Source organism: Gastrolobium bilobum, unplaced genomic scaffold (genome assembly GCF_033153095.1).
Source record: "Gastrolobium bilobum isolate Gb01-03AN ecotype WA unplaced genomic scaffold, APGP_CSIRO_Gbil_v1 utg4364, whole genome shotgun sequence".
Taxonomy (NCBI): Eukaryota; Viridiplantae; Streptophyta; class Magnoliopsida; order Fabales; family Fabaceae; genus Gastrolobium; species Gastrolobium bilobum.
The window spans coordinates 456,293-471,483 of record NW_026898973.1 but is presented as its reverse complement, the minus strand read 5'-3'; the positions used below and the strand labels follow the sequence as shown (position 1 = coordinate 471,483).

At 34.9% G+C, this 15,191-nt stretch overlaps 2 protein-coding genes across 2 annotated transcripts; one reads left to right on the top strand and one right to left on the bottom strand.

The window, feature by feature from the left end:
• Positions 1-5,057: 5,057 nt before the first annotated feature.
• LOC133285982 (clavaminate synthase-like protein At3g21360) lies at positions 5,058-7,088 on the top strand. The gene is made up of 3 exons (XM_061483310.1): positions 5,058-5,423; positions 6,245-6,501; positions 6,616-7,088. The coding sequence occupies exons 1-3, from the start codon at positions 5,058-5,060 to the stop codon at positions 6,959-6,961; spliced, it is 969 nt and encodes a 322-aa protein (XP_061339294.1). The 3' UTR covers positions 6,962-7,088.
• Positions 7,089-9,052: 1,964 nt separating this feature from the next.
• Positions 9,053-13,998, bottom strand: LOC133285946 (protein decapping 5). The gene is made up of 8 exons (XM_061483268.1): positions 13,799-13,998; positions 12,450-12,550; positions 12,079-12,150; positions 11,029-12,000; positions 10,376-10,453; positions 9,763-9,963; positions 9,565-9,675; positions 9,053-9,491 (listed from the first exon to the last, which is right to left on the bottom strand). Exons 1-8 carry the CDS (start codon positions 13,944-13,946, stop codon positions 9,342-9,344), a joined length of 1,833 nt encoding a protein of 610 aa, XP_061339252.1. The 5' UTR covers positions 13,947-13,998; the 3' UTR covers positions 9,053-9,341.
• Positions 13,999-15,191: the final 1,193 nt, after the last annotated feature.

Genomic DNA, 15,191 nt, shown 5'->3' with positions numbered 1-15,191 from the left:
TGTCAGCAGGTAGCATCCGAATTTGATGATAACCAGCCCTTAAATCCAACTTGGTGAAGATAGTAGATCCCCCTAGTTCATCCAACAGCTCATCAATAGTAGGAATAGGGAATCGATCTTTAATTGTGACTGCATTAAGAGCCCTATAATCAATACAAAGTCTCCATGAATTATCTTGTTTTCGAACTAGCAAAACTGGAGAGGAGAAAGGACTTTGGGAATGCTGTATGAAACCAGATGCTAATAAGTCAGAAACTTGCTTTTCAATCTCAGATTTTTGGCTATGACCATATCTGTATGGTTTGACATTAATTGGCTTGGTACCTGCTTCTAAATGAATCGAATGATCTAACCCTCTGAATGGTGGCAAACCACTAGGTAATGAGAACACCTGCTGAAATTTCAATAAAATGGACCAGATAAGGGGATGGATTTCAGCTTGCAAGGCTAACAACTCAGGAATAATGTCAGCCTCAAGAGAAGAGACAGTGTCTGCAGGCAGAACATTACAACTTGCCCATTCTTGAGTAAGAAATGTATTCAAACTAGAAGGAACAACCACTGCATTAAGACCTTGCAACAAAATTGATTTTCCATCCCAAACAAATTCCATTGACTTACTGATATAGTCATGAGTAACCTTCCCTAACTGTTCCAACCAAGGCATACCCAAAATGATGTTGATATCAGAAAGATCCAAAACCCAGAGATCACACACAAATTTATGTCCTTGAATCAACAAAGGTACCTTTAGACACCTTTTTTCAGAGTACATAACATCACCATTTCCCAAAAATACACGAATTCTATGGGCATTTGTCATTGGTAAGGACAATTTTACAGCTAGATGGTGTTGTATGAAATTATGGGTACTACCTGAATCAACTAAAATAGAGAAATCCATACCAGCCAATGCAGAAGTAAACATTAAGGCACGATAATGATTATTGTCCCTCAATTTATGAAGAGAAGCATTTGTTGCTTCACCAATAGTCTTTTCAGCTTGCCAAACGATATGTTCCACATCCAAGTCCTGATCAACAACATCCTCCTCTCCCACCAATAGCATCAACTTATATTTGTTTGGACAGATGTGTTTAGAATTCCATTTGTCATCACAGGTATAACAAAGACCCAACTCTCTCATCTTATGTAAATCAGCATTCAGAACCCTCTTCATTGGATTAGGAGCTGGCAAAGACAATCTATGTGTGGTATTACTCACTGGTGGAGGTACATTAGAACTTGGAGATGTACTAGGCAACACAGGACTACTATCTAAAGCAGGAACAGGTTTGGAAAAGAACTTCTTAGATGCACCTTGGAAAGAAGTTTTCAAATCCCCAAAATGATCATCGTAAGCCATGGCCAATTGAATGGCTTGATGTAAGGACAGAGGTTCCCTCAACTGAACAGCACTACGTAATTCAGATTGAAGACCCGAAACAAAAAAGTTCATGAGAAGATCATCATCTAATTCAGGTATTTGGTTAACTAATGCTTCAAACTGTTGAATGTAAAAACGAAGAGAAGATGTTTGAGTCAACTTGGACAAAGCACCTTTCAGATTTGTAAAACCCGAAATGCCAAATCGTTGGCGAAGAGCAGAAGTAAAATCAGGACAAACCCGAGCCTTACCCGTGTTGAAGGTCCATTGAAACTAAGAGGCAGTCATGCCCTCCATTTTCAACCCAGCCAAAGCAACCTTTGTTTCATCCGGAATCAACTGTAAAGTGAAGAAAAGCTCAGCTTTGAAAATCCAATTATTAGGATCAGTCCCATTGAACACTGGAATCTCCATGCGAACACCCTTAAGCAAAGAGCGATGATCCATGGTTTCTGGTCGACAGGAATTGTGCGGAACAGAAGAAGAATTACTATGGGAATTACCCTGCCTCTGCGGTTGATTAGACAGAATAGTTTCCTGTAATTGTTGCATCTGTAAAACCAGTAAGGAAATCTGGTTTCTAGTATCATTAGCTTGCACCGTGGCTTGCATGCGAAGCTCTTCCAGATTTGTGTCCACTCGTTGCTGAAAAGAATGCAACTCCTCCGATAGTTCTTGAACCTTCGTCATGGAAGCAAGAATTGGAGAATGAGATGAAAGCACCAATGTTAGGTTTTAGAAACCTAAGGAGCAAAACAGAGAACGAAAGAGGAAAGGAAGAAACAGAATTTCTGTATATTGATATTGAATGAAAATGAAGTACAAATGTTTATTACAATTGTTATATGCAAACCCAATCGACCCTTCATGTACACGTGTGGTGTAACTAACTAACCACCTAAGATCACATGCATGAGAGTACACGTGTGATATCACTACTTAACCACCCAACATCCACTTCCTGATGCAAGAAGGAAACATTCATCAAGTTACAAAGTCTGTGAGCGCCGAAGAAGGTTTCCTAATCCTACTGGATCTTCGTATCCTAACATATTATGATTTATTTTTCTTAAAATTGTTTTGTATAATAATAAATGAAATATTTTTTTTTAGTGTTTATTTTATTTTGAAAGTTAAAACTCAAAACACAAAACAAAAATAACTGAGTTATATTTTCTAAATTTAATTTTAAAAACTAATTATTTTATTAAAAAAGGTATTATCAAACGGGTTTTTTTTATTTTTTTTGAAAATCAAAAAGTTATTTTTGAGAACTTAATTCAAACAGGCCCGAAGTTAGATTTTTGAGTAAATACTATTTTCGGTTTTCAGTAAATTTTACGATATCCGCTTTAGTACTTAGCAAATAAAAAGGTTATTCATGATCCTTAAGAAATTTAAAGTGGACCCATTTTGTTTTTTTGAGGAACTAATGTGGGTCTTTTTTGAATTTGCGTGAGACCACGATTTCAACTAAATAGGTCTATTTTGAATTTCTTAGGGATGACGAATAACCTTTTTATTTACTGAGGACTAAATCGGACATCGTAAAATTTGTTAAAGCCTAAAAAAGTATTTACTCTAGATTTTTTTTCTCTAAAAATGTTACGTACTGGGCTCAATCTATTATTCGTATAAAGTTAAATTTTCTTAAGACTTCATTGATAACATTAATAATGTTGATAGAGATTTCGTAAACAATATTAATATTGTTGATGTGACAACATTAGTATTATCGAGAGAAATTTACTGGGTATTACAACTTTACAAGTACTTTCTGATGTGTCATCGTCTCTTGTTGAAATTACAAAGTTGGTTTCAAAGCGACGAAATTCCTTGCAGCAGTAACTTTATATGGATCCTTCCTCTTTCCCTTTTCCTTGTATGCAGGGTATGCAAAAAAATTCATTCACTTATCTTGTATTTTATCTGATTTTAATTTGACTCATAAATATTTATTTTTTTAACTAGGTTTAAATACTGATCCACTTTTATTTGGGTCAATTTTAGATCTGACTTGTTTTAATAATAACTCATTGACCCAAAACTTAACCCACACTTATTATGTGAAAAAAGAAAAGGAAAATCACAATTACATTAAAAGAAGAGTTTTAACGTAAAACAATTACGTCGAAATTTTTTACGAAAAAAATTTCCTTCAAAAAAATTTGACGAAAAATATTTTCATCAAAATTTGTGACTAAAAACATTTCTGTAAAAAAATTTGACGGAAATTTTTTTTTGTCAAATTCTTTTACGGAATCTAAATTTCGTCAAAATATTTCACAAAAAAATATATTCATCAAAAAGTTCGACAAACTTTTTGACAAAAAAAAAAAAAAATCGTCGAAATTTTTAGCGAAACAAATTTTCATCGAAAATTTTCGACTAAATATTTTCGTCAAGTTTTTTGATAAAAAAAATTTCCATCAAAATTTTCAACGGAACATATTTCTGTCAAAAATTTTCGTAAAAATTTTTGACAAAAAATATTTCGATAAAAAAATTTGAAAGAAAAAATATTCTGTCAAAATTCTTTAGAGAATCTAAATTTCGTCGAAAGTTTCGAATAAAACATTTTCTTCAAAACAATTTCTGTCAAAATTTTCGTCAGAACATATTCCCATCGAAATTTTGAACGAAAAGCATTTAGTCAAAATTTTTGACGGAATTCTTTTTTCATTTAAAACATTTGATGGAGGAAATCATTTTCGTCAAAACTTTTGACGGAAACTAAATTTCGAAAGAAAATTTATTTTTGTAAAAATTTTCATTAGAGAAAAAATTCTGTCGCTTTTCGACAAAAGGTATTCCGACGAAAAAATAATTTTCTAACGAAATTTTCGTCGTTTGCAATTTAGAAATTTCGACGAAATTTTGTGACGAAACCAAGTCAAAAACGGGTCAGGTCAGATTTGACCCTCTTCAGAAACCAAGTCACGTCAAATCCGACCCGGTTCTGAACTAGTTCAAAAAAATTCAAACTAAGTCAGACCTGACTTGGATCAAATTAAAGCGGATTGGGTCAAAATACCTGACCTATAAAAATCAAATTGGGTCGAGTCAGCACAAAAACCTGACCCGACTTGACCCATGCACACCCTACTTATATGGTATACGATTACGTCTTCATCACAACCACATTCTGAGTTTTTTAAGCAATGTTCAGGGATGATAACTAAGAACTTTGGATGTTAGTTTTTACTATAACCTTTGAGGATTATATATAATTTTGGTCATATCAATTTTTTTAGCGTGTACCTCAATTTTCTCATTACCATTCAAACTGATTATAGATTCCTTGTGGCATTTATCAGTTTCTTAAAGATGCTGCACACTGTTTTGGTATAGTTGTATGTGATTGGAACCAAAATGGAATAAATATAGTTTTATCCCCTTCCCTAAAATGTCTTCTAAAAGGCCAATCCAAGTGAATATGCTTTTACAACTTTTAAGTTAGAAATTGACAAACTTAAGTTCCTAGCAAAACATAAACAGCTAGATAACGACATCAAGAATACCTTAGGTAGATGACAAAGCATTTTAGCATAGTAATTATCAACTCCAACCAGTGCTATATATGTATGTATATATATATATATAAGCCTATTCAAGGTAAAACCCACCTAAGCACAACTATCTAACATACAAACATTTGACATTAGATAGGATGGAATTTTCTTGCAAGGACTTTAAGGTGGGGAAATGTGAAGGAGAAAAACTAGTAGATGGAGAAACCATGCCTTTGGTGCTCCAACCTCCAGAGACCAACAAGAGGGGCATGGAATCCTTATTATTGGCTTTGAAGAACAACAAAGAATGGTTTGAGCAAATGATAATCAAGAACAGTGCTGTTCTCCTTCGAGGTTTTGATATCAACAATGCTGAGGACTTCAATGATATCATAGAAACATGTGGATGGGAAGACATTCGTTATGTTGGACCAGCACCTCGCACACAAATCTACAAGAGAGTATGGACTGCCAATGAAGGACCCCTCTCAGAGTTCATATACTATCACCATGAAATGGTTTTGGTAAGTCAATTTTATCATACTCATATTTGCACCACGACATGTCATTTAGCTAGTTTCCAAATATCATAACCATCATATTCCAAGGATCAAATGATCATTGCATATAAATCTAACATTTTTTTCCACTTTTTTTTTCTTTTCTTGGTAACTTTCAGTTAATCACTTGGAAATTCCATCAGTTAATCAGAGCATCAATCTGTTTGATCCCTTTGTGAAAAAAATCTTATGCACAAACAATTAACCAAATAGAAACGAAGTCAGCACAGAGATGAGCTCGCTAGAACAATTAAAAAATATGATTTTGATTTCAGGCGGCCACTAATAGAAAATGTATGACAGGGATCTCTCTATATCCTTCCATTCATGATATTAATATATTCAGATTATGTCATTTCCTTCGTACGTTTGCAACCACTAATTGGGTTGGGGAAGAAAGTGATTTTCTGATGTGAACAATATCATATTGATTTTTAAGTACAGATATTAGAACTGGTATCCTACAACATATGTCAATATATATTTTTTAATCAGCTTCTTACATCATCTTGCAACTTGCATATCTTTCCTATATGATCAAAACTATAATTTTAATAAAAAAAAATTGAGATAACGCACATATAGGAAATTGGGTGTGAATGGGGAGATAAAGCACATATAGAAAATTGGGTGTGAATGCAACAGATAAGTTTAGAACATCCCAAGAAAATTGAGATAAAGCACACATATATATTACTAGTAAAATTCGGTCAATTATTTGCATTTGCTTTATGGAGCTTAACTTTCCTTGTGCTTATTATGAAATGGGGGATTTAAATAACCAGATTAAGGAATATCCCAAGAAAGTGATACTGTTTTGTGAGATACCACCCCCTGAAGGAGGAGAGACTCCTTTTGTACCAAGCTTCCGAGTGACAGAAAGGATGCTAGAAGAGTTCCCAGAAGTGGTGAAGGAGATTGAAGAGAAGGGGTTGAAGTACTCATTTACAGCTCGCAGTACTCAGAATGATACTTCCTCCATGAGAGGTAGAGGTTGGGAGGATGCATTTGGGACCTCAGATCGCCAAGAAGCTGAGAAAAGGTATTTTTCCTTCAAACACTTGGTCAAATATGCACTAGTTTTGTACATGCATGTTATTGATCGGTCTATGAGACTATTCATTGAACCTTCAATGTTCTTACTAAATTGTTGCAGGGCAAAAGCTCTAGGAATGGAAATAGAATGGCTTCCAAATAATGGGGCGAAGACAATACTTGTACCAAGAAGGTTAACGCAGGTATTTGAAGGAAGGAAAGGAAGAAGAATGTGGTTTAACACAGTAGTAGGCATGTATGGGAAGGAACTTAGCTCGGCCATGATGGCAGATGGAACAGAGATTCCAGAGAAGGTAGTTAAAAGGTGTGAAGAGATCATTGAAGAAGAGAGCATTCAATTCAAGTGGGAGAAAGGAGATGTTGTCTTCCTTGATAACCTTGCTTTGCTTCATGGTAGAAGGCCTTCCCTTCCTCCTAGAAGAGTCCTGGTTGCTACATGCAAGTAGTTTGAGATTGTTGTCTCAAATATATATACTAAGAAAGAAAAGGTAATGAAGATAAAAGCTATGAATAAGTGTGTCATTCACCAATATTTACCAGGAAAAAGTAATGTATGATCATTATTATGTACTCCATTTCTCCTTCAATAAAATTGTTCTCTATGCAGAACCTACTTACACGGGAAGGACCCACCATTTTGAGACTAATTATATGTGAAATCTTGAGAAGTAATGTTGAGGGATATATAAACGAGAGCAGGTTATATTTACAAACTTTTTTGTTTACAAACTATACTAAGTACGACCGGTCATACTTTAATCATGCAGTGTACGACCGGTCGTACTTAGTGTAATTTGCAAAAAAAGTTTGTAAACGGATCCTATCTCATATAAATTAGGACACTTTATACTTCTTCAGCCACTGTAGAAGATTTTTTTTTTTTGCAGCTGTCTCAAGAAAATTGGGTCCCGCCATTTTTAGAAAAAGAAAAAAAGAAAAAAAAAAACAACCTGTTTTTTAATGTGAGAGTAGCATAAGGGAAATATTTATGGTACTACTACTGTTGTACCATTCACTCAGTGCTTCTATCCAATAAAAAATGAGGAATGACTGTCTTCTTGTATGGAAAGGAGAGAAAAATATTTTTTTTATCCAAATGTTACTTATTGAATGACAGATGTACCTGTTACAAATATACATAAGATGATCTCTCAGTAACGAAGAAGCTGTTTAGCCTATAAATTATGTAAGGAAATGCATATTCAGTGTAAGGAAATCCATTGATCAAAAGGGTTAAAACTTTGTATCCCATATAAATACTCCCTCACTACATTTGATCCTTAGCTTCCCCAAGCACATGTACCTCACACAAGTGAGGGCATGCTGCGTCATTTCTAATGGGATGCATAAAGGCAAAACAGTTATGGCTCAATTTTTCATGGGTTTTCATTTTATCCTTTAACATAACACAACAAACTTTTCTACTCTCACAACATTTTGTGGGGCCCACACTTTTTAAAACAAAAAAATAAATAAAAAATTAAGGCACGCAAAACGAATCTCTATAACATTATACAATCACTTTTCCTACAACATAACTCTTATAAAACCCATTTTTTATACCTAAAAATATCATTTCCCTATAAATATCTCTCTTCTCCAATGAAGAGTCACATTTTGCATATTCACCTCACACTTCTCCAATTCTGAGCCTTCAATTGAGACCAATTCATGGTAACTTCATTGTGGAGTTTTGATTTATACCACTGCCTCTTTAAATTACTCTCATGCATCAACGTATTTGATAGCGAGTGAAAAACACACCTAATCTTAACACACAAGCAGTTCAGTGTGTATATTTAGAATGTATTTAAAATTGGTAGCTCAAGTAGGAAGAAAATTTGACATTAATGATCAAGGATCTTATGGAACGTTAGAAGTTCAAACCGGGGAGAAAGTATAGAAAGATACATGATTAAACTGACACCTAAAAGTATGAAAAAAAAATATTAGACAAAAAAAGTGTAATAGGAATTTTAAATAATAAAATTCTCAACAAATTCAAGTGTTAGTACTTTTGCACGTAGAGAAATATGTTTATTATAAAAAGTAAAGATGAATTGGAAATTTAGTAAAAGAAAGAAAACTTCACTTTCACCCCCATTGACATGAACAAAAGCTTTGCAGTTCATATAGCTGTTTCGAATCTGTTTGATTTTAGTGAAGATGGCTTTTGGAAAAGATATCCATCAATGGCATTTCTGCTAAAAGCTGTTTGGCATATGAGAAGAATACAACCCAGAAATTAAAAGTTTTTGGGGAGGAATTTTGCAATTAGGAAATTAAAAGCTTTTATGATAAACTGATCATGCACTTATAAGTCTTGATGGTCATTCATCAACCAAAGACAGTCTATCTCAGCATGATATATTTTCGAAATACCTTTATTTATAAATTCATCCATGAATGTTAAAAAGAAACATTCTCAAGCTAACTTGTTACTAAATAAAAAGTGATTTCCATCCCTACCCAAATCCGAATCCCACCTTAGCAACTTGCATTTACAATGCAAATAATAATGAGTAAAACACCAGAAATTGATGACTAGCTAATTGGAACAATATATACTGCAAACAAACTAGTCTAAACTTCTGCCTTGTTGATATAAAGCTGAAATAAGATGGTGTACAAACATCTTTCCACCAAACCAAAGTGCCTATGGTAGAGGAGTAACAAGAAAAAATGTCCTATACTTATTCTGTGAAACAAACATAATGGAGGAAACACAACAATGAAGCATGGTCTCTAAGATAATTACGGTGCTTTAATTGGAGGCAGCCTTGGCTCTTGTTACCCACCATGACCTAACAAAACACTAACTACCACCTAAGAACTGCGACTGGGCATTCCGCGGCCCCTTCCTCTTCCAGAATAATAGCCATACCCCCTTCCATAATAACCACCTCGAGTACGTCCACCACGTCCAGGACCACGGCCTCCCCGACCACCACGGTGCCTCACAAAATCACCAAATGTCTGCACCACAAATCACCAAATGAATTAAATATAGCTCCCAAATATAATAAGATCTAGAAAAGATAGAAATTACCTCGGTATCAATCTTAATTTGTTCAGAATATCTAGTCCTTCCATTCTGTGAAACATTATCATGCACATTGGAAGAAAGTGAGTCAAAGAAATCATCCTTGTTATAAACAGCCTGCAAAAAACCATGAAAAGCAAAGTTAAAGACAGAAAGACTGACAACAAAAATACATTTACATAATGACACACAAGACAATATTACCTTAACCTCGAAATTTGATAAATCGTCATTGTCTTCGTCCTGACTGTAATCTTCATCAAAGGCATTATCTTCCCCATCTTTCTCTTTTGAATGAGACTTGCTGCTTTTACCAAGATGACCCCAAACTTCATCCTTTTTGAATTTCTCATTCATTGCCATGAAATCAAAATCTTCAGTGAATTTCGTGACAGGGCGCAAACCCTGAGAAGCATTAATTAAAACTTTCATGACCTTAACTGGATATTCCAATTACAAAGATATCAAAATTATAAATTGAAAAATAATGACATTAAATTCTTCTGGCTGGTTTATTTAGCTAATCTTAATTGCTTGACAATTATTCAAAAAAAGGCATACCTTACCAACTAAAGACCACACATCAAGGGATACTTCATTCTTTACATATTTATAATAAGTGAAAAGGCTTGTGAAGTCTGAAATAAAAAAATAAAAAACCCTCCGCCATCCATCACCACCCCACTACCCAGAATAATAAAAAATAAATAAAAAACAAAATAAAAAACTTTAAATCTTCCAACACGTTCTGAATTTCCATGGGTACAAGGCAGTCCAAAATCCCTACATATTAAATGAAGCAGTAAAAAAACATTACCCCAATTCCTCTTCCTCTTCCACGTCCTCTATAATTATAGCCATATCCATGATGAGTTTGGATAGAAGCTCCACCAGGCTTAAAAAGGTGCAACCAAATGTCAAAAGTCCTTCTCAATTAAAAGAATCGATGATAAAAAAGAAAATTTAATATAATAAAATATCCAGACTTGCAGTCTATCTAAGAATGACATGGTGCTAAATTTATTTGATAAAAACAAAAAACAGAAACAAATCGAGAGAGGTTCATCAATCATCATAATTCATGTATGGCAGTTTGCCATTTAAAACCATAGACAAACCAGACCAAATCCTACTTTAAATTCTCTGCAAAAAAACATCAGACAAAGAGATCATAGTCGGGAGGAAAAAAGTGTATGCGGACAATCTAAAATTACAAAGTAAAATTTCTACACATTCCTGATTTGATCAAAGCCTAGCTTACAGGATGGGTATAGAGAGCAGCTGCCCATGGAAGATCAAAGTGAAAGTGCAATATAATAGGGATAGACAATGAGAAGTTATTCCAGTTAATTTACAAGATCCAGTCTCCTCCAGGCTACCATTATAAACAAACATACAAGCACATGTGAAACCAAAATATTTTGTGTGTGTGTGCATGCAATGCATACAATTCATAGATCAAGAGGATACCCTGTGACTGGACTGTGTAGTTACTGGAAATGGCAGTATTGGTGGTTGAGTTTCAGCAGAACCTGGCAGAGATGGCTCAAGAGATGATGTTGATGATACCTGAACCACTTCAACATCCTTATGTGTTGTCTGTGAAGGCTGAGCTGAAGAAACTATAGTTGGTCCAGGCTGCAATAATTGACCTGGGGTTACCAGAGAAGGGGCGGGTGCTTCTGTACGGATAGAATTTGATGATCCAACAATAGCAGGAGACAACTGGGATACAGTTTGATATGGCAAGCTTGAACCAGAAATTGCATTAGGTTTACTGGAGATAGGTGGCACCATAGCATTTATATCTGGACCAGAATTGGAAAATGGAGTCAGTGACGGTAAGTTAGCAGCTAGCATGACTGCTGACGTCGAAACATTTGGTGCCTTGTTTGTTAATGATACTGGCAATATTTCAGAAGCTAGTGTAGCAGAAGGTGCAGGAGGCAAAGCAGAAGGTGCTGGAGGCAAAGCAGATGACAGATTTGATGGAGGTAAAGAAACAGATGTTATACTAGGGGTACTGGTATTCACAGGTAGCAAGCCTGATGGCAATTCTGGCAAATTAGAAGATATAGTTGGTAAAGAGGGACTAAAATTGGGATACTGCATTGACTGCTGCATAGATGAAGGCATTGCTAAACCAGGTGGTGGTCGAAGCAAAGATTGTTGGTGTAAATGAGGAAGCCCGTTTGGGGCACCATAATATCCTTGCCAATACATTGGCATAGCAAGGCCACCATTTGCATTTGGTGCAGGTGGAGAAGCTCCCCATGACCCTATGTTCCCTCCAGGCTGATACAAAGGCAAAGGCCCTTGAAGCCCTTGAAAATTTGACCCAGGAAGTCCAAGCTGTGTTGTATGAGAACTAAGATCACTCAAAGACCCACTCGCAGCAGAAGACAAACTTGTAGATGTGGTAGCTGGGCGAGGATAATGAGACTGCAAATGCAACTCCATATATCAGGAAGGAATTATTTAAATTTGATTCATTATTCAGAACAAAAGTTTATCACCAACCTGAATAATAGCTGGGTCATTGTTGACTTGTGGAGTAGGGAGGACAGGTGGAGAAGATTTGACCTGTAAATCCTGCACACAAAAATTATAACAGATATCACAGCTGATCTGATTCATATAAAATATGGATAACATCTAAACAAAACCTGTCAGGAAACAACAATAACTTATAAATCAGCAAAATAAAATCTGAAGGCCATCTAATGTTTTTCTCCCCATATATGCATAAATGACCCATTATTTCAATGAATCTAGAACCAAATTGTGACAAGTTTAAAAAAAAAACACACAAAGTGACATCCATTGTTTCCAAAGTATGATAAACAAAATCAGGCACCAGTACATCCATTGTATATATTCGTGCATGATACCTTGATGTCAGTCCCGCGGAAAAGTATATACTCATAAATCTTGTCACCTGGAGGAATTTGTGGACCATCCTTTTTCCTTCCCTCTGTTCCAAAAGATCGCACTGCCACACAAAAACAAAGTATCAGTCCACCAACCACCATGCCAGTGATAGTAAACTTATGAATAAGTCTATGGTAATGCATAACTATATAAACAAGAGGGTAAAATTCAAAGCTGCAATAATCCACATGGTTACAAGAAAATCAAGCATGTATGAAAGCTAATGACCAACAGTCCTGAACTCCTGATCATTTAAGACGTAAGCAAACAACAAAGCCTTTATATCTGTAAATAAATATGCTTGGGATGATTTTTTTCTTTTCAATAGTAATGGGGCTTTGACTCTTGAACAATAGCAATGGTGTTTTTCCTTCTGTAAGTGAGTGGAAAGCGCTGAGAATAGAAAATATTTGGACAAAATCTTCTGAACTCTCAATTTTTACCTCCAACGACAAAAGGAAACAAGTTAAAAAATAATTAAAAAAAATCTATATCGGCTCCTTCCTTTTGTGTTTCTGAATATACGTATCCAAATTATTATTTTTATAGAAATACCGAAATGTATGCTAACTATTATTCTCTCACTTAGATTGATCATCCAAACATAGGAGAGAAAAATATGTATCTCGATTCTATAATAAACACAACACTACTTTCTATTCCATTCAGTGTGGTTTCAGTGTTTGGAAGCTTTGTCATTAATCTAACTAGATTGGAGGATCTATTTTAGGGTTGCATGCGATTCTCACTAATTAATGACTTAGGGGATTTTTTAAAGTTTGTTATCAGTTGTCTGCGTTTATTGATTGCACTGTTTTTCATTAATCCAGATCGTAACAGCAGTACAATCAAGGCAAACATAGATAACAAACTTAAAAAAACAAGTAATTGTCAAGTGAGAATGATATGCAACACTGAAAGAAGCACAATTCAGACACTCTAACACAGATATATCAACGACAAAGCTTCCAAAAAACTAAAGCCACATCAATGGGCACCAGATAACATGCTTTTCTAATACAATTCCGGTCCAGGGACCACAAGAAAATAAATAATCAAAACCCTTTACAGCCTTTCAACAGAAGACTCAAAAACAATCACAAGTTCACAACAATTGGCAGGGACTCAGTCCACTTTTCAGAATTAACCAAAGGATTTTTTTTAAAGAAAATAAAAAATAAAAATCAAATCTTGGCACTGAATTCAAAGATCTGAAATCAAGGGAGCCAAATTCAATTCAAAATAAACAAAACCCAGATAGGATTAGAGAAAAATTCTTCAAAAAAAAAAGTGGGTAGCAGAAGAATACCATTTCTGAGGCCAATACTGGACTCTTCTGTGTTGATGTTATACAGAATACCTTCGTATCTGATCTCACTCTTGGAGGTCAAGCTTATCAAGCTCCCAATGTAGGAATCGGCCGCGGAACTCGATCGAGAAGCGCTATCCGACGCCATAATCGCAAGCGCAGCAAGCAAATTAGGGTTTAGGTTTTGGGGCCCTTCGTTTGAAGGCTCTAATTGATTTCAGCAACTGTGACGTGATGATGTAATATATCTACTGGCGTTTACCTTTTTAGGTAATTTTCATCTTACTTTAAAGGAGAACCAATCATAAAATGACACCTCAGTATCTTTGGGCTTTTCAGTCCCTACCCTTTGTCATGGACATTGGGGAGAATCTAGTCCAAAGAGTTGTTTGTTGTGTCTTTGATCCAAACTTGGGTTGTGGTAGTTTTGTACTTAGACACTTCTCTAGAATAGTGACCGCTTAAATTTTATGTGTTTGATGATACAAATTTTTTTTGGTTACGTATTATGTTTTGATTAATTGCATGTGTTATTGTTAAATTAGACTTTTTTTATAAAAAAAAATGGTTCATGAAGTTGTATTTCTTTTAAGAGATTAATATTTTTTATTTTATAGAAAATAAAATTGTATCTCCCATATATATATATATATATATATATATATATATATATATATATATATATATAGTGGTAAGATCATTTGATACTGGTGTCAAATTTAAAGTTTGACACATCACCTTAAGGTCGTTAGATCAAAAAAGATCAACAACTCTGATTTGTAAGCATGTGATATCATTGATCTTTTTTGATCCAATGGCTCTTAAATGAGGTGTCAAACTTTGACACCGGTATCAAAAGATTCTACCTCATATATATGTGTGTGTGCACGCGCGCGTGCGTACGTGTGCGTGCGTGTACGTGTGTGTGGGGGGTCATGAGAGGCTATGTGAAAAGAAGACACACACTTTTATAAGTGTGTAAGAAATAAAGTGTGTGTGTGTGGGAGTTCATGAAAGGCTGTGTGAAAAGAAGACACACACTTTTATATGTGTGTAAGAAATAAAATTTATAATGAGTCGATCAAGCTCGATGACTGAGAGAAGCAAAACGAAATTAGGATTTGGCCGGGCACTCCGACCGAATTAGATCTCAGCGCAACCTTTTTCTTGTCTATCTGAACTACAACGTAAGAAGCATTATTTCCTTCCTTCAATTTAATTTTCCTTTAGAAACTTAAAACAAAACAACAATGAGCAAAATGGGGGATTCAAGTAAATAAAGTATTTTGCGATATGAGCAAACTAAATATATTAAAAGGGGGGGCGAAAGGCAAACTTTCAGACATACACATATTTTTATGGGATCCACAATCTCTGTTAAAAAAAAAAAAGA

Excerpts from the sequence above, each read along its gene's own strand:
- LOC133285982 (XM_061483310.1), top strand. The coding sequence starts at position 5,058 with ATGGAATTTTCTTGCAAGGACTTTAAGGTGGGGAAATGTGAAGGAGAA. Across the intron at positions 5,424-6,244 it reads ATCACCATGAAATGGTTTTG|ATTAAGGAATATCCCAAGAA; the intron begins GTAAGTCAATTT and ends TTAAATAACCAG. Across the intron at positions 6,502-6,615 it reads CGCCAAGAAGCTGAGAAAAG|GGCAAAAGCTCTAGGAATGG; the intron begins GTATTTTTCCTT and ends AAATTGTTGCAG.
- LOC133285946 (XM_061483268.1), bottom strand. The coding sequence starts at position 13,946 with ATGGCGTCGGATAGCGCTTCTCGATCGAGTTCCGCGGCCGATTCCTAC. Across the intron at positions 12,151-12,449 it reads TCCGCGGGACTGACATCAAG|GATTTACAGGTCAAATCTTC; the intron begins GTATCATGCACG and ends TTTTGTGTGCAG. Across the intron at positions 9,964-10,375 it reads GAAGAGGAAGAGGAATTGGG|GGTTTGCGCCCTGTCACGAA; the intron begins GTAATGTTTTTT and ends AATGCTTCTCAG.